Below are 20,797 nucleotides of genomic sequence, written 5' to 3' on the forward strand. Positions count from 1 at the left end.
GCAGCCACGTGACGGAAGTTGTCCATCCTCCCAGATTTGAGGAAACCGGCCAATTTTCTCTGTCGCTCCAGGAAACGACCGGATTTCTTCTCCAGCCCAGCAGCAGCTGACCCTGAAGGATCTTCGGGCCATGGATAAATTAAAATCTGTGCTGAGCGGTGAGGAGGCGCGCAGAGATGACAGGACCGTGTTAGAGGTAAAAAACTAAACAGCAGCTTTAGCCTTCACTGTTTGAACCAACCTCACCTGAAGTGTTAATTGATACAACTCTCGTTAACGCAGACTGTCAATGAAGCCTCCACTTTGGGCTGGGGCACACGTGTGAAGGGATTCATCGCGTGCTTCGTGGTGGGGGCCGCGTGCACAGTTTTGGTGAGGATCTGTAATGATTTTCTATAATAATCTCGTCATGTTGTGTTGTGTTGTGTGGTGTTAGACACAATAAGGAAGAGCGCAGGGAGAGCAGATGTGGTCTTACTGGTTCTTCTCGCCCTGAGGAATGTTGTAGATGTGATGTTCATTCATTTGGCAGCACGACCCAGCCCTGCTGTCAGGTGCCAGCTGCAGCTCTGAGATGAAATCTGAAGTTTAAAGAGTGGAAACAGCAGCAACACGTCACCTGTCTTCATGTCTGTGTTGCAGGGAGTGTGCATGCTCTTTCTCCCCAAGATTGGACTCACTCTCTTCATTGTGTTTTACACTTTTGGAAACATATGTGCTCTGTGCAGGTCAGTGTCCACAACAAAGACAACCAATGAGATTCAAGCAGCCGATGATGAAATTGTGATGGTTTTATATCAAGGAGGGATTGTGTGATATAAGACGTTTATGTTTCACGTGTGTTTTATTGTGTGATCCTGTCTGAACAGCACCATGTTTCTGATGGGGCCACTGAAGCAGCTGAAGAGGATGTGTGACAAAACAAGAGCGCTGGCGACGACAATAATGATTGTGAGTGCACGAGATTAATAATAGATTTTTTCCCCCCCTTTTACTCAGTTTAATGCCTGTACTGTGGTGGCCCCCAAGGGTAAATATGAGAGCTTCTTGTTTCCCTGGAGACAGCTCAATGTAATTTCCTGTTTGTGTTGTGTACTATTCTCAGCAGCGTCCATGCACAAATGTTAAACTTAGTCTTAAGGGAGGAGATTGATATCGTAAGGGAATAGTTACCAAAGGACAAGACCTTATTCTCTCAATATGCTTTCAGCGTATCATAAAATTAAAATGTTCTGTGCAACCCTGAAAACTTGAAAAATTGAAAGAATCAGAGTTGTGCACAATATAAGACAAGAAAATCACACTGGACTGTTGCCAGGGACTTGGATAAACACAGTGTTGCATTTTCTGAATTATTGTTGCATATTTTGAAACATTGTTGCGTTTTCTAAAACACTGTTGCGTTTTCTGAAACATTGTTGCGTTTTCTGAAACACTGTTGCGTTTTCTGAAACATTGTTGCGTTTTCTGAAACACTGTTGCGTTTTCTAAAACATTGTTACATTTTCTAAAACATTTTTGTGTTTTTCTTTACACAGTGTTGCGTTTTCTGTCAGTCTCAGGCATTTAAAGGGAAATTATTTTGGAAGATATGATGACAGTAGCTTGGATAGAAACTGAGGACTTTGTGTTCCTTATTTAAATTTCTACTCAAGCACAATCGCATGTATGGAAAGAAGATGTGACGAAAGTCATCGATGTAAATGAAAAATTCAGAGAAGATAAATTCAACGTCATCTTCATAAGTGAACTTTATCTGAGTTCACAAGCTGAAATTCAGAATTCTACGTTTTCTGTCATCATTGATAAAGTATGAGGACCAAACATAAACAAAAAAATTTTATTCACATTTGTCCCATTCATTGTTCTAGACGTGCCTTGTGTTGACTCTCTGCGCAGCCTTCTGGGTGAGTGAGCTGAACAGATGACAGAGATTCATGATAACTTTTAACTGAGAACATAATGCAGCTGTGATTAAATCTCTCTCAGACGACAGTTGTATGTTTCTCTTACAGTGGAAGAACTTCGGCCTCGCTTTGCTATTTGTTATCCTGCAAATCTTGTCGTTTAGCTGGTGAGTCACGACTTCTCTTCATGGATTTTAGTCTGAAATGAATATTGAATTGTGACACAAAATGTGCTTTGTTTGCAGGTACAGTCTGTCATACATCCCGTTTGTGAGGTTTGTCACTTATACACCATTTTATTCACATCAGCTGCAGAAATGTTCAGATTCAATATGTAATTTCTAACCCGTCTGGATGTCTGATTTCTTTCCAGGGAGGCCATAATGAAGCTGGTGGCGGTCTGCTTGAAGTGAGGCCCGTCTGTGTGGAGAGACTGAAGCTGGACGAAGGGTTTTTAGAAGGAAAGCAGATCTCTTACTGAAGTTACTGAAACAGCCTCCTCGTGATTTTACTTCAGAGTCTGTGACTCTTCTGCTGCACACACTCACATGTTTTATCTGCTTTTACCTCCCTTTTCTCCTTCATGCTTCATTCATTGAGCTGATTGATTTTTATGTATGGATTACATCTTATACCGGTTTTAATCAGCGTGGACTTTGTTAATATGTGTAAATATTTGTAATAAATAATTGTATTGCTTCTGTAAATGAGTTCATTTATTTCATTTGGTAAAGTGTTCTGATGTGGGCCTATAAATGTATTGCTGCTGTTAATATTTGTATGGTTAATGCCATCCAAAATATCCTATGTTTTGAAAGGCCTTTGAACGCCTCAGGTTTCTCTTATTTGGGTTCTCATTTGTTTGGGCAGGTGTCAATCATTTTCTCTGTTGTTTGATTAACCTGTCGGATTGTTAGAGGGGCGGGACTACAGGGAAAGCGAGGGAAACGAGGCGAGAAGCGGGAAGACGTTAAGTCCGAGCAAACTTTCAAATAACTTTATGAAAAAAGTATTATTTAACCGGGAGTTTATGCGAGTGTTTGCTTATTTTGTTAAAAGTGTAACCGAGAAGTGAATGATTTGGAGGGTCGCTCCCGGAGGCTTAACGTCAGGATCGTGGGCATCAAAGAGGGAGAAGAAAATGGTCGCCCAACTGAGTTTGTCTCGCGGCTGATACCGGAGCTTCTTGGCCAGGACAACTTTCCCAAGCCCGTCAAAATTGACCGGGCCCACCGCAGCCTGAGGCCCAAGCCACTCGCTAACGAGCGACCGCGCATCATCATCGCCAGAGTCCATAACGACCGCGACCTGGTCAGTATTCTCCGGCTCAGTCGCCAACAAGCCCCGCTACACTACCACGGTGCGAGGGTCTCGATATTCCCCGACTACACGGCTGAGGTATCATCTCTACGCCAGGCCTTCAGCACCGCGAGGAAGAAGCTCATGGATGCCGGCGCTACATGCTCCCTGCGCTTTCCAGCCAAGCTCCAGGTTGTCCACAACGGCACAGTGAAAATCTTCGAGTCACCAGTGGATGCTGAACGGTTTGCCACTTCACTAGCTGACAAAACATGACTGTTAAAGCTTCCCATACAGTAGTCTTGTTGTCTACTCTCTGCATTTAATGCAGTTTCACTACTGTTGTTGTGGTTTAGCATTTTGCCAAAAGTGTTGAATTCTCAGCATCTAGCTTTCAGTCCGGGAGTGAGATATGTCTTTTTTTTTTCTCTCATGGTATTGATATTCCACCGGGATTTTGTAACTCACTACTTGTTCAGCCAAGCCTGATTTACCCTGGTGTGATTTTCATTAATTTTTTTTTTTTTTTTTTTTTTTTTTCTTTTTTCTTCTACTATTTACCCACTTGTAACTCACTCCCTCAAACATTCCCAGTATAGGCTGAAGCGATTGTTTATAACTATGCTCCTGCAGGTGCTCCTTATCGTTAAATCTAAAATTTGGAGGTGCACACGGTGCTGTTAGTATAGGCCAGTTTATTGCAGTACGGTTTAGCTGTCTCTGTTACCCGGCAGCCTCCACAATGGATAGAGGGTTTTGCCGCTTAGTTCTTGTTGCGGCTTTTGTTTTTTTTTGGGGGGGGGTTTTTCGTCTTTTGTGTGTTTGAAAGTGCCAGTTTCACATCATGTTTGTCGTGTCAGCCATCATTTTCTGTTCTTTTGTTTCCTAAATGCAGGTTAGTCATGCGGCCAAGGGAATGAGTCCTATTACTTTTACTTCTTGGAATTGTAGAGGTCTTGGCAAGGCACTTAAGAGGGGGAAAGTACTCTCGCATTTAAAATCCTTGTCATCTGATATCATTTTTTTGCAGGAGACCCACATTCAACCTACTGAGCAGAGACGTTTGAGATCGCTATGGGTGTCACAAGTGTACCAATCTACTTTCTCATCTAAGGCGAGAGGGGTTGCCATCCTTATCCGCAAAACTATTCCGTTTGTATTCAACTCTATAACAACAGACCCAGGTGGGAGATACGTTCTTGTCACTGGTGCAATCAATTCGTTCCCGTTAGCTCTTTTGAATATCTATGCTCCCAATTTTGACTGCCCCGACTTTTTCTGTAAAGTCTTTGACCTTGTTGCAGAATATAATACTCATAATATAATCATTGGGGGCGACTTTAACTGCTATTTCGACCCTCAGTTGGACAGGTCTTCCAATAAAGTTGCCCCATCGTTGAAATCTGTACCAGTTCTCAATGATTTGGTGAAATCGTTTGATTTAGTTGATATTTGGAGGCTTCAGCACCCCCTGGAGAGGCAATATTCTTTCTTCTCTCCTGTACATGGTAGCTTCACCAGAATTGATCATTTCTTAGTAGACTCTAAACTAATCTCGCACACGCTCAGTTCAGCATATCATAGTATTTTAGTGTCTGATCACGCGCCCCTTTCAATCCAAATTAATTTCAACCTCAATACACCTTCATATACTTGGAAATTTAATCCCTCTCTAAACTCGGATAAAACATTTAATGACTATATCTCGGCTAAGATTTCAGATTTTTTGCTTGATAATGATAACGGGGCAGTCTCTGACTCAGTTTTGTGGGAGTCATTCAAGGTAGTGCTACGGGGTCATATCATCTCATATCAATCGTCCATTAAAAGGTCCAGGCTGAGGCGTCTTGCAGTTATTGAGGATGAGTTAGCTGCGTTGGAGGACACTTTTCGCAATACAAACGATGATGATACTCTTAGCGCCATCCTGAAGATAAAGTATGAGTACAATCAGATGTTGGGAGAACAGGTTGGAAATTATATCCGCAAACTTAAGCAGAAACATTTTGAGCTAGGCGATAAGCCTGACAAATTACTTGCTAGGCAGCTAAAAGGCATACAGGCTGACAGAGCAATTCACAAAGTTTCCTCTGCCACTGGACAATTGATAACTGATCCAAAATTGATTAACGACAGATTCTTAGATTTTTTCAGGCAGTTGTATACCTCCAAAGCTAAGCCGAGTGACTCAGACCTGGATGATTTTTTCAATTCTTTGAACATTCCAACTCTTAATGAAGCCGCTAAGCTAGAATTGGATTCTGACCTCACACTGGAGGAAATAAAAACAGCAATTCGTTCCTTTCCCAATGGTAAAGCTTGTGGCCCTGATGGCTTTGGAATAGAATTCTATAAAAAACATATAGATAAAATTGCTCCTCTTCTTCTTCGGATGATAAATTGTTCTGTGAAAGATGGAATTTTTCCCAGCAGTGTGTATGATGCTAATATTTGCCTTCTCCTCAAAAAAGACAGAGATAGCACTAACGTCGCGTCTTATCGCCCTTTAAGTCTCCTAAACAGCGACCAAAAGATTGTTGCAAAAGTTCTGACTAACCGATTAAAAGAACATGTGGGCTCGTTAATCCACCCTGACCAGTCAGGCTTTATCCCAGATAGGTTCTCCTTCTCCAATACTCGCCGCTTGCTAAATATTATGTATTCCACAAATTTATCACACTCTGCTGTTATTTCATTAGATGCTAAGCAAGCATTTGACCAAATTGAATGGAAATATATGTTTGCAACACTCAAAAACTTCGGTTTTGGCGATAAATTCATGACTCTTTTAAAAATGCTTTATGCTTGTCCCAAGTCCTCGGTCTTGACCAACCATGACAGATCTCCTCCTTTCTTATTGCATCGCGGAACTAGACAGGGATGCAGCCTCTCTCCCTTGCTCTTTGCACTCGCTTTAGAGCCCCTCGCTATCTCCATCAGATCTTGCCCTCAGATTACTGGCATTGGGCATGGTGCATCTGATAGTCCTATTGGTCTGTACGCAGATGATGTGATCTTGACTTTGAACGATGTTAGGATGTCCCTTACACCACTTTTAAATCTTATAAAGAACTTTGGACTGCTTTCTGGTTTTACCATTAACTGGGAAAAAAGTCTGTTCATGCCTCTGTCTGATGGGCTCGACTCTGTTTTTCTCAATAACTTACCATTTAAAGTTTCCACTGAGTCGTTTGTGTATCTTGGGATCAACATCTCCAGGAACCCAAAACTTCTTTTTAAGTTGAATTACTCTGACCTGATTGGTAAACTCAAAATCATGATAGACAAATGGAAACTTCTTCCTCTCTCGTTAATTGGCCGTGTCAATATTGTCAAGATGGTAGTTCTTCCCAAATTTATGTACCTCTTCCAAAACATACCCATATATCTCACAGCCTCTTTCTTCAAGCTGATAGACTCTATCATTATTCCCTTTATCTGGGCTTATAAACCTCCTCGTATCTCAAAGGCACATTTACACAAACCCACAGCTGAGGGAGGTCTTGGCCTCCCTGTCTTCCGTCATTACTATTGGGCCTGCAACGCCAGAGCATTGGTCTTTTGGAGTCACCCCACTGCTGCGGCCGAGCAGAGAGTTTCCCTCTCCCCCAGCTGGCCTGAAATTGAGACTTGGTCAGCATCTGTGCATGCAGGTGCCTCATTAGCAGCCATTCTATTCTCAAAATTAAACCTACCTTTTAGATGCTTTAAGGATGATTTTGTTATGCATAATACTTTTAGAATTTTGAAACAGATTAAGAGTGTTTTGAATCTCCCCGGACTGTCTACCCACGCTCCTATTTGTCAGAATCCTTGCTTTAAACCAGGCATGATGGATGCTGCTTTTGTACAGTGGTCTGACAAAGGCCTGATCACCGTCAAAGACCTTTACATTAATAACCACTTTGCATCTTTTGCTCAGTTGCAGGAAAAATTTGGTCTCCCCTCCACCCATTTTTTCCGATATTTGCAAGTCAGAAATTTTGTTAGGCAATCGATCCCTCACTTTGAAACGTTACCTGAGCAGCATAGCTTCTATGAGCTTATGACCAAACCTCCCACCTCCAAACATTTGATCTCTCAGTTTGTTAATCTTTTTAGTTTGGCAGCCCCTTCTCTCCATATTAAAGCAGCCTGGGTATCGGACACTGGGGTTGAGATCTCAGATGAGCTGTGGGCCCAGGGTCTTAAGAGGATCAAATCTTGCTCTATCAATGCCAGACTTCAACTTATTCAATTTAAAGTCATTCATCGTTTGCATTTCTCCAAGACCAAACTGAACCGGATCTTTCCTTCTGTTTCTGCTACCTGTGATAAATGTAAATCACATGACGGGACTCTAGGTCATCTTTTCTGGTCCTGCCCTAAGCTTCAGAACTTTTGGGAAGACATTTTTCATTTGTATAGTGTTATATACAGTAAACAGTTGATCCCTGACTGTCATCTGATATTATTGGGCTGTTCCAACTTCTCTCTCACTCTTCCCTCATCTTTTCAACAAGCCCTTATGTTTGGTTTGGTTGTAGCAAAACGAGTTATTCTTAGAGATTGGAAATCAGTTTCTCCTCCCTGTTTTAAGAAATGGTTGAACGACATGGTCTCTTGTATCTACCTGGAAGAAATTCGGTATACTCTGTCAGACACTCATCACAAATTCCTTGATGTCTGGGGACTCTTTATTGAGTATATTCAAAATGACAGACATCGTTCTCCGGACTAGTTACACTGGACACTGTTATTCTGTCTCATTCTGTTTTGAACTGTCTACATTGTGCTTTGCACAGCCAAGCATCCAGTCTCCTTGTCTTCATTTGGACCTGGCTCTTTGGACTTTCTGGACTCTCTCCTGGACTCAATAATCTTTTTTGATTCAGTGTGTGTGCTGACATGCATAACCTTAACTTGTACGTGTTTATATCTTTGTGATCTGGCAGTTTGTTTTGTTCTGTTTTGTCCTTTTCTTTTTGTTTTATTGTATATTGTCTCTGTTGTTCTATATGTGGTTTAAACTTAAAAACTTTATAAATAAAGTTCTCAAAAAAAAAAAAAGTGTAACCGAGCATGTTTTTAGAAGTGAGCGGACGTTACTGGCGCAAGCTGAAGACCACGATGGGACTGTTGCTAGCGGTTAGCATCGCCAGCTGCTAATCAGGAGATGCTGGACGGTATCCGGTGTCGTGCCAATGTAGGTGTCCCCGACAGAAACTGTTTCCCCTGGCGGCGGGAGCACGCATTCATTCAGTGAAGAAACAGCGCTGCGCTTGCTTTCACCCAAGTAAATTAAAACTAACAACAATTGCATTGTTTAATTCAATGTTCTGGTGTTGTAATTATCTACGAGGTTTTGCAACATGGCCCACCCATCAAAATAAATGCTTTTATTCTCTTGTATGTACTGAACGTTTCTTCTCTTCTAGCCAAAGATATGGGGGGGAAACATATTATTTCAGGAAACTTGGAAAACAGGAAACTTGAGGAAACTTGTTCATAATCACAGAGGTTATAGAGTAGTATCTGAAGTACACATAAAATAAATCACTTGATGGTCAGGCTTCATATGTCCATTTTGAGGGGGGGATACAAATTCTGGCAGACAGGTTGACAGTCTGAAATAATATGTTTCCCCCCCATATCTTTGGCTAGAAGAGAAGAAATTTGTTCATAATCACAGAGGTTATAGAGTAATATCTGAAGTACACATAAAATAAATCATTCAAAGGTCAGGCCTCATCTGTCCATTATAGTACATTTCGAGTGAAGTAGATTTAATAGATGTAATTGAAGCCAGAAAACAATCACAGTGATCTTGATTTTGGATATCGACGTTTATTTAGTTCGACAAATTCCATACCAGGACTTGAATTACAGCGTGTTATATGTCAATCACATGAGGAAAATATTGCCTTGGTTTTTCCGTTCAGTACGTAGTACGACGTTACGACGTACAAGAGAATAAAAGCATTTATTTTGATGGGTGGGCCATGTTGCAAAACCTCGTAGATAATTACAACACCAGAACATTGAATTAAACAATGCAATTGTTGTTAGTTTTAATTTACTTGGGTGAAAGCAAGCGTAGCGCTGTTTCCGCCTTCGCTGAATGAATGCACGCTCCCGCGGCCAGGGGAAACAGTTTCTGTCGGGGACACCTACATTGGCACGACACCGGTGCTGCTGCAGGATGGAGGAGTCGGGACAGGACCGAGCCTCGGACAGGACCTAGGTTGGTTCAGGTGTGAGTTTCCTGACCTGCGGTTTCAACCTGGATTTCTATATGAGCTCCAGCATGCCGCCATCACTGGTACCAACTGAAACACTACAAAAACCCTGGGGTATTACTATTTTGAAGGTTTCTAGTCTGAGTGTATTTCTTGATTATAAGGTTCAAAACAAAGGAAAAAGATACGAGCCACAAAGTTTAGACATTAAAATTGTTTATTATTGCTAAATCCTTGTTTGAAGGTGTTTTTCATGCTATGCTGATGATGTTTATATTGAATAAGAGCTATAGTTACGATTAAAGTAAACTGCATGGGAAAATTAATGCTAAATAACAGTATGGTTGCAATTAATAAACTAACCAGGCCTCTCTGCAATTTAGCCATTTTCAATGTGTGTTAATTATTGTAAAACATCCCAAGTTATACATTTTAGTAGCTCTCATCAATTCACTCCCATGCAGTCTGATACTTAAAAGGGGTATTCATGAAAATCATAAAACAGATTTGAGTGAGAGGGCTACAATTAAAAGTGTGAATGGATATATAGACTGACTTAAAATTCATAATGTAAAACTGCAGTTTTCCTGCATTTTTTTTCTTCTTCATATAAGAATTGATGCCTAAAAGTTGCTTTTGATCCAGAGGAAGTTTCATTTGTGCGGATGTGGAAAAGATGCACGTGTCCTGACTAAATCTGTGTTTCTGTACAGCTCCCAAAGAAAAGTCTTCCACTAAAGTTATTTTGAATTTTTAAAAGTCTTCTCTAATTAGGTAGGAGTTTAAACAGTTTACTTTGGAGTCATAGGAGTGCTGTAAAAAAGAATAAATACATAAAAGAATAAGAAGTTAAATGTGAAAATATAAAGAGAAATTGTTTAAAGAATGAATACGTAATTAAAAATGAAATATAAAGAGACATTAGAATAATAAATGTGGAAACATAAAGACAACAAACACGAGGAGTGAAGGGAGACTGGTTCCCCAAAACCAGTAGTCATTACGGGGGAGGCCACGGGTCATTGCCTGTCCAAAACTATTTTGTTACTTCCGCCCAAAGTGTCAATCATAGACCACACTCACAGAGTAACTGATTGAGTTTTTGGCTCTTAATTTGTGAGCTTATATCTTGACACAGCAGCAGCAAATCAAAATCTCAATCAGTCATTTAGTGGGCGTGCCAGCAGCCACGTGACAGTGGCTATGTATGTATGAATGAATGAGGAAACAGATTCCTTCACCAACCCAGTCGACTCTTCAGCTATGGACAAATTAAAATCGTCTACACAGGTAAAAACTAAACACAAACTTTAGCCTACACTGTCTAAACTAACCTTAACTGAAGTATTAATAATGATCCAACTGTTTTTGCAGACTGCCAGTGAAGCCTCTACTTTAGGATGGGGTAAACGTACGGTGGGATTCATCGCCTGCTCCGTGGTGGGGGTTGTGTGCTTAATTTGGGTAAGGATCCGCAAAGAATTCAATAGTAATCTTTGTTTGTGCTTCAAACTATAAGGAGTAATACAGGGAGAGCTGATGTGTCCTTACTGGTTGTTCTCGCCCTGAGGAAACACATCACCTGTCTTCCTGTCTGTGTTGCAGGGAGTGTACATGCTCTGTGTCCCCCTGATTGGACTCACTCTCTTCACTGTGTTTTACACCTTTGGAAACATATGTGCCGTCTACAGGTCAGTGTTCACAACAATGACAACCAATCAGATTCAAGCAGCTGGTGAGGAAAATATGATGGTTTTATATCAAGGAGGAATTTGTATATGATCACTACTAGAATTTACACATGTACACATTTGTTATGATCGTGTCTTACAGCACCACGTTTCTGATAGAGCCACAGAAGCAGCTGATGATGATGTTTGACAAAACAAGAGCGCGGGCAACGACAATAATGATTGTGAGTTCATGAAACTAATCGCTTATTTTTCCTGTTGCTCTCTTTCATGTCTATGTGACCTCAGGCTGCTAAAGGGAAATTAATAAAGAAAATATGAGGAGGTAAAACAGATGACTTCATCTTCCTTGTTCCTTGTTCCTTTAAAATGTACTCAAGCCCAATCACAAGTTTGGAAAGAAGACATTGTTAATGTAAATAAAAATCCATATTTAAATGGGATTAAGTGACCTGTGTCTGAATTCACAACATGAAATTCGAATCCTACATCATTAATAAAGGATGAGGGTCAAACATAAACCAGCTGTCACGGGTATGGTGAGGACCCAAAAGCAGCACAGGCAGACAGGATATCAGTCGGTAATGACTTTTATTTATCACCGGAGTCTTAAACAGTATATACAGTGATGAGGAGAAAAGTCTTTGCTCACAGTGATCTGCGAGATCAGTGAAGGAGTGAGTCTGGTGTTGCTGACTGAAGGCAAAGCCGGCAACAGGTGGATTACCTAGCAGGCAGACAGGTCCAGTGGTGGGCTGTGTAGCCGCAGAGCCGAGCAGGTGTGTAACCAAGAGGGGATAGGCGAAACTCGTGGTCGAAGACAGAAGGCTGAGGTAATATCCAGGAGATCGGTCAGGCAGGATAGTCAGAGGCAAGCAGGGTCGGAACCGGGAGATCAGGCAGAAAATCGCTGGAGAGTCTGGTGCAAGCATCTAGAACAATCTGGCAATGAGTGAGAGTGGAGCTGGAGCTTAAATGCAGCCAGAGCAGAGCAGAGATCACAGGTGAGTGGAGTTGGCTTGATGAGAGGGGTGTGTCTGATTGGCAGATTGAAGCAGGCAGGTGCAGAGTGGTGAGGCAGAGCTGAACTGTGACACCAGCATGTTAAAAAAACATCCTTGTTGTTATTTACATTTGTTCCATTCATTGCTCTAGACGTGCCTTGTGTTGACTCTCTGCGCAGCCTTCTGGGTGAGTGAGCTTAGCAGAAAAAGAGATTTATGATCATTTACAAATAATTAATACAGTTGTAATTAAGTCCCATCTCTCATCTCTCTTGTTTTTACAGTGGAGGAGCGTTGGACTTGCTTTGTTTTTTGGCATCTTACAAGTCTTGTCGTTTATCTGGTGAGTCACAATTTGTCTTAATTTAATCTGAAATAAATATTAAATTGCGACATAACATGTGTTTTGTTTGTAGGTACTGTCTGTCATACATCCCGAATTTGAGGTTTGTTGTTTATACACCATTTTATTCAAATCAGCTGAAATGTTCAGAATCAAGATGTCGTTTGTATCCTGACTGGACGTCTGATCTATGTGAATTACTTTCCAGTAAGGCCGTAATGAGGATGGAGAAGAACTACTCAAAGTAAGGCCTCGTCTTTGTGCAGAAGGTTGCTTCACATGTTGCTTCTTTTTCTTCTTTGTGGTTGCAAAAGAGTGAATCAAGATAGGATCCACATCGTTCCTCCTGAATTAAAAGTTGGAGCCTCCTCTGATGACAGAGACCTGAAACACTGAATACAGACTCTTAAAAGAATTTACATTTTAACATATTTCTTATTCTAGGATCCTGTCAGCCAGCATTCAGTTTCTGACGGGGCTAGTGAAGCTGCTGAAATGGATGTATGAGATATCACCAGCACTGGCCGTCATTGTGAGTGCACAACTGCTGATTTTTCCTTTTGCTGTTTCATGTCTATACAACCTGATTAACCCTCAGTCTAAAGGGTAAATTCAGAATCTTACCTTTCTGTCATCATCGATAAAGCCTGAGGACCAAACATTAACCGACATGTTCAAAGAAATTGATGTAATTAATGTTGTTATTTACATTTGTCTCATTCATTGCTCTAGGTGGGCCTTGTGTCGATTCTCTGTGCAGCCTTCTTGGTGAGTGAGCTCAGCAGACAGAGATTTATGATCATTTATAACAAACTTATACATTTGTGATGAAGTCTCATCTCTCTTTGACAGCAGTTGTATTTTATTCTTATAGTGGTTGAACTTTGGACCTGGACTTCTGTTATTCGGCGCACTTGGAGTCTTGTTGTGTTCCTAGTGAGTCACAATTTGTCTTTATGAATTTTAATCTGAAATAAATATTAAATTATGAGTTAAAATGTGTTTTGTCTGCAGGTGCAATCCGTCATTCATCCCATTTGTGAGGTTTGTCATTTATACACCATTTATTCAAATCAGCTGAAATATTCAGAATCAAGATGTCGTTTGTATCCTGTCTGGACGTCTGATCTATGTGAATTACTTTCCAGGGAGGCCGTAATGAAGATGGTTGCGGTTCTGCGTGAAGTGAGGCCCGTCTGTCCGGAGAGGTTGAACCTGGACGAAGGATTTTCAGAAAGAAGCAGATCTCTTACTGAAGTTACTGAAACAGCCTCCTCGTGATTTTACTTCAGTCTGTGACTCTTCTGCTGCACACACTCACATGTTTTATCTGCTTTTATCTCCCTTTTCTCCTTCATGCTTCATTCATTGAGCTGATTGATTTTTATGTATTGATTACTTCTTATACCAATTTTAATCAGTGTGGACTTTTTAATAATATTTAAATATTTGTAATTAATAAATGTGTTTCTTCTGTAAATGAACACAAGACAGCGTCATTTTTGCTTTTGCTTAATTGCTTTTGCTATTCCTTGAACAAACAAGCTGTCAATCAGCTGGTTTTGGGCGGGCCTTCATGCCCAGGTTGAATATTCAGTTCCTGCACACATGAATGACTTTTTCACTCTCAATACTACATCACTTGTGCCCCTGTTAGTCCACTGGAGAAACACAAGGAGTGAAGGGAGGCTGGTTCCCCACAACCTGTAGTCCTTCCTGGGGAGGCCACGGGTCACTGCCTGTCCACTTGGTGGAAATTCGGCCCTGCAGTAAGGCATCTGAAGTGCCATCTTTCTCCTGCTTGACCTAGAATAAAAGTTACTAACAACCTTAAACAACTTCTCTGGTAGTTCCTGCTTTAATTGGTGAGTCCAGGACTGTCACAGCTGGTACGAAAGTGATTAAAATGCTTATGAATTCAAAATAGAAGTGATTAAATGTGTGTGAATTGAAAAATAAAGTGACAAAATGATTTGATAAACTTTACTGACATTTTATTTGAAACAGTTTTGCTCTAACAATCAACTTGGATTTGATACTCTGTCAATCATAGACCACACCACTGAGTTTTTGGCTCTTAATTTGTGGGGCTCATATCTTCACATTGCAGCAGCAAATACACTCGGTACAGTTATTTTATTGGGTGTGCCAGCAGCCATGTGACGTGGTTATCATCTTCCCAGATCTGAGGATATGTTCTGACTCAGCCTCGAAACAGAAACAGATTCCCTCACCAACCCAGTCGACTCATACAGGATCTTCAGCTATGGACAAATTAAAATCGGTTGCACAGGTAAAAAAAACTAAACACCAACTTTAGCCAAAACTGTAAAAACTATCTAAAGTATTAATAATAAATAGTAATTAATCAGTGTTTAAACTGTGTATTTTGCAGACTGCCAGTGAAGCCTCTACTTTAGGATGGGGTAAACGTATGATGGGATTCATCGCCTGCTCCGTGGTGGCAGCTGTGTGCTTAGTCTTGGTAAGGATCGATACAAATGTCAGTGGTCATCTAGATGTAAATCTATAAATGTGTGCTGCAGACTATAACGGGCCAACACAGGATGCCTGCATGCTGCGTCACTGAGATGCCGAGGCTCATCCACGAGTTGGTGTTCATATAGGCTGCTGTTGCACCTGTTTACATGGAGTTTGACTTTGATAATTACCTGATAAATATGTTTATTATTTATTATACGTGATTTTCCTTTTTACCCCGCTGAAAGATAAAAACTGGAGGGGGTACGAGGGGGAGAGAAAGTGAAAGAAACAGAGAGCACAAGAAAGAAACTTCCCCTCACCCATTGTTTATCCTCTTCCTGTCTGAATTACATAGTTATGGGATGACACAGGTTTGATATGTTACATCATTTCAGTTTACCCTGAAACATTTAACCTTAAAATAGAAACATTTAATCACGTAAATGTCTGAACTGATAACACTTTAAACTGCAGATCCACGTTTGCTTGTATCACGGTGATGATGCGCGGATCCATGGACACCGCGGAAAATCTGTGGATTGAGCGGTCCAGATCCTAAAACTAAACATTGTGATTAATATCAGATGGGCTGCTGGTGGGTAAAATAATACATGTCATTAATGAGAAACACATCACATTACCTGCACTATAAGAAACGCCATGCAGTACACAGACATCCAGTGTGCCCAGCCTGAAGAATACAAGGAGAGCTGATGTGTCCAGATGTGATGTTCGTTCATTTGTCAGCAACAACCAGTTCTGCTTTAAACCTGAAGTTTGTGTCAGAAAGCCACACGTCACCTGTCTCCATGTCTGTGTTGCAGGGAGTGTACATGCTCTCTGTCCCCCTGATTGGACTCACTCTCTTCACTGTGTTTTACACCTTTGGAAACATATGTGCCGTCTGCAGGTCAGTGTCCACAACAATGACAACCAATCAGATTCAAGCAGCTGATGAGGAAAATATGATGGTTTTATATCAATATGACGATTACTTAGAATCATTGTGAGCAGTGTTTACGTATTGAATACAGACTTTTGTTATGATCCTGTCTTACAGCACCACGTTTCTGATGGAGCCACAGAAGCAGCAGACGATGATGTTTGATGAAAGGAGAGTGTATGCCACTACAGCAGTGTTTGTGAGTGCATGAAACTCTTTAAATGGGATTAAGTGACCTGTGTGTGAATTCACAACCTGAAATTCGAATCCTACATCATTAATAAAGGATGAGGGTCAAACATAAACCAGCATGTTAAAAAAACATCTATGTTGTTATTTACATTTGTTCCATTCATTGCTCTAGACGTGCCTTGTGTTGACTCTCTGCGCAGCCTTCTGGGTGAGTGATCTTAGCAGAAAAAGAGATTTATGATCATTTACAAATAATTAATACAGTTGTAATTAAGTCCCATCTCTCATCTCTCTTGTTTTTACAGTGGAGGAACGTTGGACTTGCTTTGTTTTTTTGCATCTTACAAGTCTTGTCGTTTATCTGGTGAGTCACAATTTGTCTTAATTTAATCTGAAATAAATATTAAATTGTGACATAACATGTGTTTTGTTTGTAGGTACTGTCTGTCATACATCCCGAATAGGAGGTTTGTTGTTTATACATCATTTTATTCAAATCAGATGTTCAGAATCAAGATGTCGTTTGTATCCTGACTGGACTTCTGATCTATGTGAATTACTTTCCAGGGAGGCCGTAATGAAGATGGTGGAGAACTGCTCAAAGTAAGGCCTTGTCTTTGTGCAGAAGGTTGCTGCACATGTTTAATATCCAAAGTTGCTTCTTTTGCTTATTTGTGGTTGCAAAAGAGTGAATCAGGATAAAATCCACATCGTTCCTCCTGAATTAAAAGTTTGAGCCTCCTTTCTCACAGCACTCTGCAATAAACTCTCCTAAAGAGGCTAAGTAGTGTGATACCCCAGTAATTGAAGCACACCCTCTGGTCCCCATTTTTGAAAATGGGAACCACAACCCTCGTCTGCCACTTTAAACATATCAACCAAGACACAACAAGGTCCAGAGCCTTCAGCATCTCAGGACGAATCTCTGGCCCCATGTCGCCTTGCTGCTGAGAATCTGACAACCTCAGAGACTTCTGATGACAGAGAAATACCGAATACAGACTCTTAAAAGAATTTACATTGTAACATATTTCTTATTCTAGGATCCTGTCAGACAGAATCCAGTTTCTGACGGAGCTAGTGAAGCTGCTGAAAGGGATGTATGAGAAATCACCAGCACTGGCCGTCAGTGTGAGTGCACAAAATGAACTGCTGATATTTGCTTTTCACTGTTTCTATACAGCCTGATTAACCCTCAGTCTACAGACTTCTAAAGGGTAAATTCAGAATCTTACCTTTCTGTCATCATAATTAATGTTGTTATTTACATTTGTCTCATTCATTGCTCTAGGTGGGCCTTGTGTCGACTCTCTGTGCAGCCTTCTTGGTGAGTGAGCTCAGCAGACAGAGATTTATGATCATTTATAACTAAGTAATACATTTGTGATGAAGTCTCATCTCTCTTTGACAGCAGTTGTGTTTTTTTCTTATAGTGGTTGAGCTTTGGACTTGGACTTTTGTTATTTGGCGCACTTGGAGGCTTGTTGTGTACCGGGTGAGTCACAATTTGTTTTAATGGATTTTAATGAAAAATAAATAAAAAACGTATGATATAAAATGTGTTTTGTCTGCAGGATCAGTCAGTCATCCATTCCATCTGTGGGGTTTGTCATTTATACACCATTTATTCAAATCAGCTGGAATATTCAGAATCAAGATGTCGTTTGTATCCTGTCTGGACGTCTGATCTATGTGAATTACTTTCCAGGGAGGCCGTAATGAAGACGGTGGCGACCTGCTCAAAGTAAGGCCTTGTCTTTGTGCTGAGGGTTCTGGCTGAATGAAGGGTTTTTTCAGGAAGGGGCAGGTCTCTCATTGAAGTTATTGAAACAGCCTCTTCGTGCTTCAGACTCCTCCTGCCGCACACACACACATGCTACACGTTTCATCTCCAAAGATGTTTATTTTTCTTCTTGAAGCTTCATTCACTGAGCTGACTGAGTTCTGTACGTATTGATTAGGCCTACGTATACCAATTTTAATGAGTACGTGCTTGGTTTGTAATACGACATAAAGATAAATTAATGTGTCAGTGGTTTTGTAAATGAACACAGGACATTACACTCATAAAACATAATAAAACTTAACGAACAGGTTTCAGGCTTCTCAAAGCCGCCTCAGCTACATTAATTCAGTTTAAAGAAGGAGTGAAACCAATCACACACTTATTTCATCATCATAATGCAGAGCCAGTCGAAGGCTTTATGGGGCCCTAAGCAGAATTTGATTTGGCCCCCCCGCCCCCAGCTAAATGTACAACCCACCTCAGCACTGTCTATATTACTATATTAACTAAATATTGTCCATGCTCCATCGTTTGTCCATTGTACATCTAACACAACCATAAGTAAAATACAAAACAATTATATCCAACAATATCGTAATAATAATTATATTAATCGGCCGATATCAGCCCACCAACACTTTGGGAAACGTGCTCTGCAGGTCACTGCTCACAAAAGTCAGGACTAATCAGATTGAAGCTGCTGATGATGGAACTGTGGCGATTTTCTCTCAAGGAGTAGTTTATATATTGTATAGCCAGTGGTTGGCATCGATGTGGGCAGCGTATACAAACCGAATACAGACTCTTAAAATAATTTACATTTTAACATGTTTTTTTATTCCAGGTTCTTTTCTAACAACAACAATATTCTGACCCGACTACTGAAGCAGTTGAAAAGCATATGTGATGAATTGACAGCGCTGGCCGTCAGTGTGAGTGCACAAAATGAACTGCTGAGTTCTGCTTTCACTGTTTCATGTCCATACAACCTGATTAACCCTCAGACTAAAGGGTCAATTCAGAATCTTACCTTTCTGTCATCATCGATAAAGCCTGAGGACCAAACATTAACCGACATGTTCAAAGAAATTCATGTAAATAATGTTGTTATTTACATTTGTCTCATTCATTGCTCTAGGTGGGCCTTGTGTCGACTCTCTGTGCAGCCTTCTTGGTGAGTGAGCTCAGCAGACAGAGATTTATGATCATTTATAACAAACTTATACATTTGTGATGAAGTCTCATCGCTCTTTGACAGCAATTGTATTTGTTTCTTATAGGGGTCAGGCTTTGGACTTGCTTTGTTAATTGGCACCCTTGGAGGCTTGTTGCTTTACTGGTTAGTCATAATTTCTCTTTATGGATTTTAATTTAATAAAAAAAAATTACTTTATGACATAAAATGTGTTTTGTCTGCTGGTGCCGTCCGTCATTCATCCCATTTGTGAGGTTTGTCAAGTAAAGGTAGATAGCGATTAGAGGTCAACCGATAATAATAAAGACAGTTAGTAGTTTGTAGAAAAAAGCTGATAACTGATTAATAGACCGATATCAGCCCACCAACACTTTGGGAAACGTGCTCTGCAGGTCAGTGCTCACAAAAGTCAGGACTAATCCGATTGAAGCTGCTGCTGATGGAACTGTGATGATTTTCTCTCAAGGAGTAGTTTATATATTGTATAGCCAGTAGTTAGCATCGATGTGGGCAGCGTATACAAACCGAATACAGAATTTACATTTTAACATGTTTTTTATTCTAGGTTCCTGTCTTACTTCACCAATTTTCGGACCCGACTACTGAAGCAGTTGACATGGATGTGGGACAAAGCCAGAGAGCTGGCCATCATTGTGAGTGCACAAAACAAACTGCTGATTTTTCCTTTCACTGTTTCATGTCTTTAAAAAACAAAAATCCATGCGGTATTCACATTTGTCCCTTCATCACTCTAGATATGTCTTCTGTTGACCCTCCTCGCAGCTTTCTGGGTGAGTGAGCTTAAAGAGACTTGTCATCACTTCTGACACAGTAGTATCAGTAGTAATGAGTCCTAAAACCCAGAAGTCAGATAGCATCTTTGCATTTCTGGTTCCCTCGTCTCAAAGTCTATTGTTTTTTTTGAATGGGTTTTCAGTTAAATGCCTGAAATAAGGTCTGTGGTTACCACAGGCTTAAGATATTTACACGTCTTGTTCTATGATATAAAATACATCACATTCAAAAATCTCTTTTTATCGAGGGGAACCAGGCCGATGCCAACTTCCGAGTTAGCGTACAAAAATACATGATCACTCTATTGACTAAGAAGATGATACAGTAGTGATTAAGATCCATCCCTTTTCTTGCAGTGGAGGAGGGTTGGACTTGCTCTTTTATTTTACGTCCTGACAGTCGTGTTGTTTATCTGGTGAGTCACAATTTGTCCTCATGGATTTTAGTCTGAAATACAGTAAATATATTAAATTGTGACACAAAATGTGTTTTGTTTGCAGGTAGACCGACATCCTGTTTGTGAAGTTTGTCCTTTGAGCACAATTCACAAAAATTGGCTGCAAGAATGTTCAGAATCAAAATGTCATTCGTAACCCATCTGCACGTCTGATACCCCTCGACATTGGCTCCCTGTGGCTTTGACATTTAACATGAAAATGAATGCTGTTTTTTTTTTTTTTTTTTTATCATCATCACTGTTTTAGGCCGACAGTGATTGTTACATTCTCCGACAGTAAACATGCATAGCCTACACACACAGAATTGTATCTGTACTATCAAGTTGTGATTTTGTCAATAAAATGAGCGATCCTGAGCTAATATCATTGTGTTTTATGCTCAAGCCTGAGGGTTGATTACTGTAACGTGGCTGAGGATAGAAGAAGGATTATCTCACACCGAAATGGACTTTAGTCAACATAAAATTAAAACTGTCCTGTGT

At 40.5% G+C, this 20,797-nt stretch overlaps 2 protein-coding genes and 1 long non-coding RNA gene across 3 annotated transcripts; all 3 read left to right on the forward strand.

The window, feature by feature from the left end:
- LOC141005279 (vesicle transport protein SFT2B-like) lies at positions 1-2,614 on the forward strand. Its single transcript, XM_073477086.1, has 8 exons — positions 1-196; positions 283-372; positions 643-728; positions 870-951; positions 1,872-1,907; positions 2,016-2,074; positions 2,153-2,182; positions 2,281-2,614. The coding sequence occupies exons 1-8, from the start codon at positions 131-133 to the stop codon at positions 2,318-2,320; spliced, it is 489 nt and encodes a 162-aa protein (XP_073333187.1). The 5' UTR covers positions 1-130; the 3' UTR covers positions 2,321-2,614.
- A 10,325-nt stretch (positions 2,615-12,939) lies between these two features.
- On the forward strand, positions 12,940-13,401 carry LOC141005085 (uncharacterized). Its single transcript, XR_012179842.1, has 3 exons — positions 12,940-12,994; positions 13,195-13,230; positions 13,337-13,401. It is a non-coding gene; the product is annotated as an uncharacterized lncRNA (long non-coding RNA).
- A 1,298-nt stretch (positions 13,402-14,699) lies between these two features.
- Positions 14,700-20,668, forward strand: LOC141005084 (uncharacterized). The gene is made up of 20 exons (XM_073476840.1): positions 14,700-14,755; positions 14,858-14,947; positions 15,771-15,856; positions 16,007-16,088; positions 16,254-16,289; positions 16,387-16,445; positions 16,519-16,548; positions 16,649-16,684; positions 17,125-17,212; positions 17,373-17,408; positions 17,515-17,576; positions 17,656-17,685; positions 17,790-17,825; positions 18,712-18,799; positions 19,006-19,041; positions 19,148-19,206; positions 19,628-19,715; positions 19,818-19,853; positions 20,214-20,272; positions 20,358-20,668. Exons 1-20 carry the CDS (start codon positions 14,729-14,731, stop codon positions 20,359-20,361), a joined length of 1,068 nt encoding a protein of 355 aa, XP_073332941.1. The 5' UTR covers positions 14,700-14,728; the 3' UTR covers positions 20,362-20,668.
- The last annotated feature ends 129 nt before the right edge of the window (positions 20,669-20,797 follow it).

Source organism: Pagrus major, chromosome 11 (assembly GCF_040436345.1).
Source record: "Pagrus major chromosome 11, Pma_NU_1.0".
In the NCBI taxonomy this organism is placed as follows: Eukaryota; Metazoa; Chordata; class Actinopteri; order Spariformes; family Sparidae; genus Pagrus; species Pagrus major.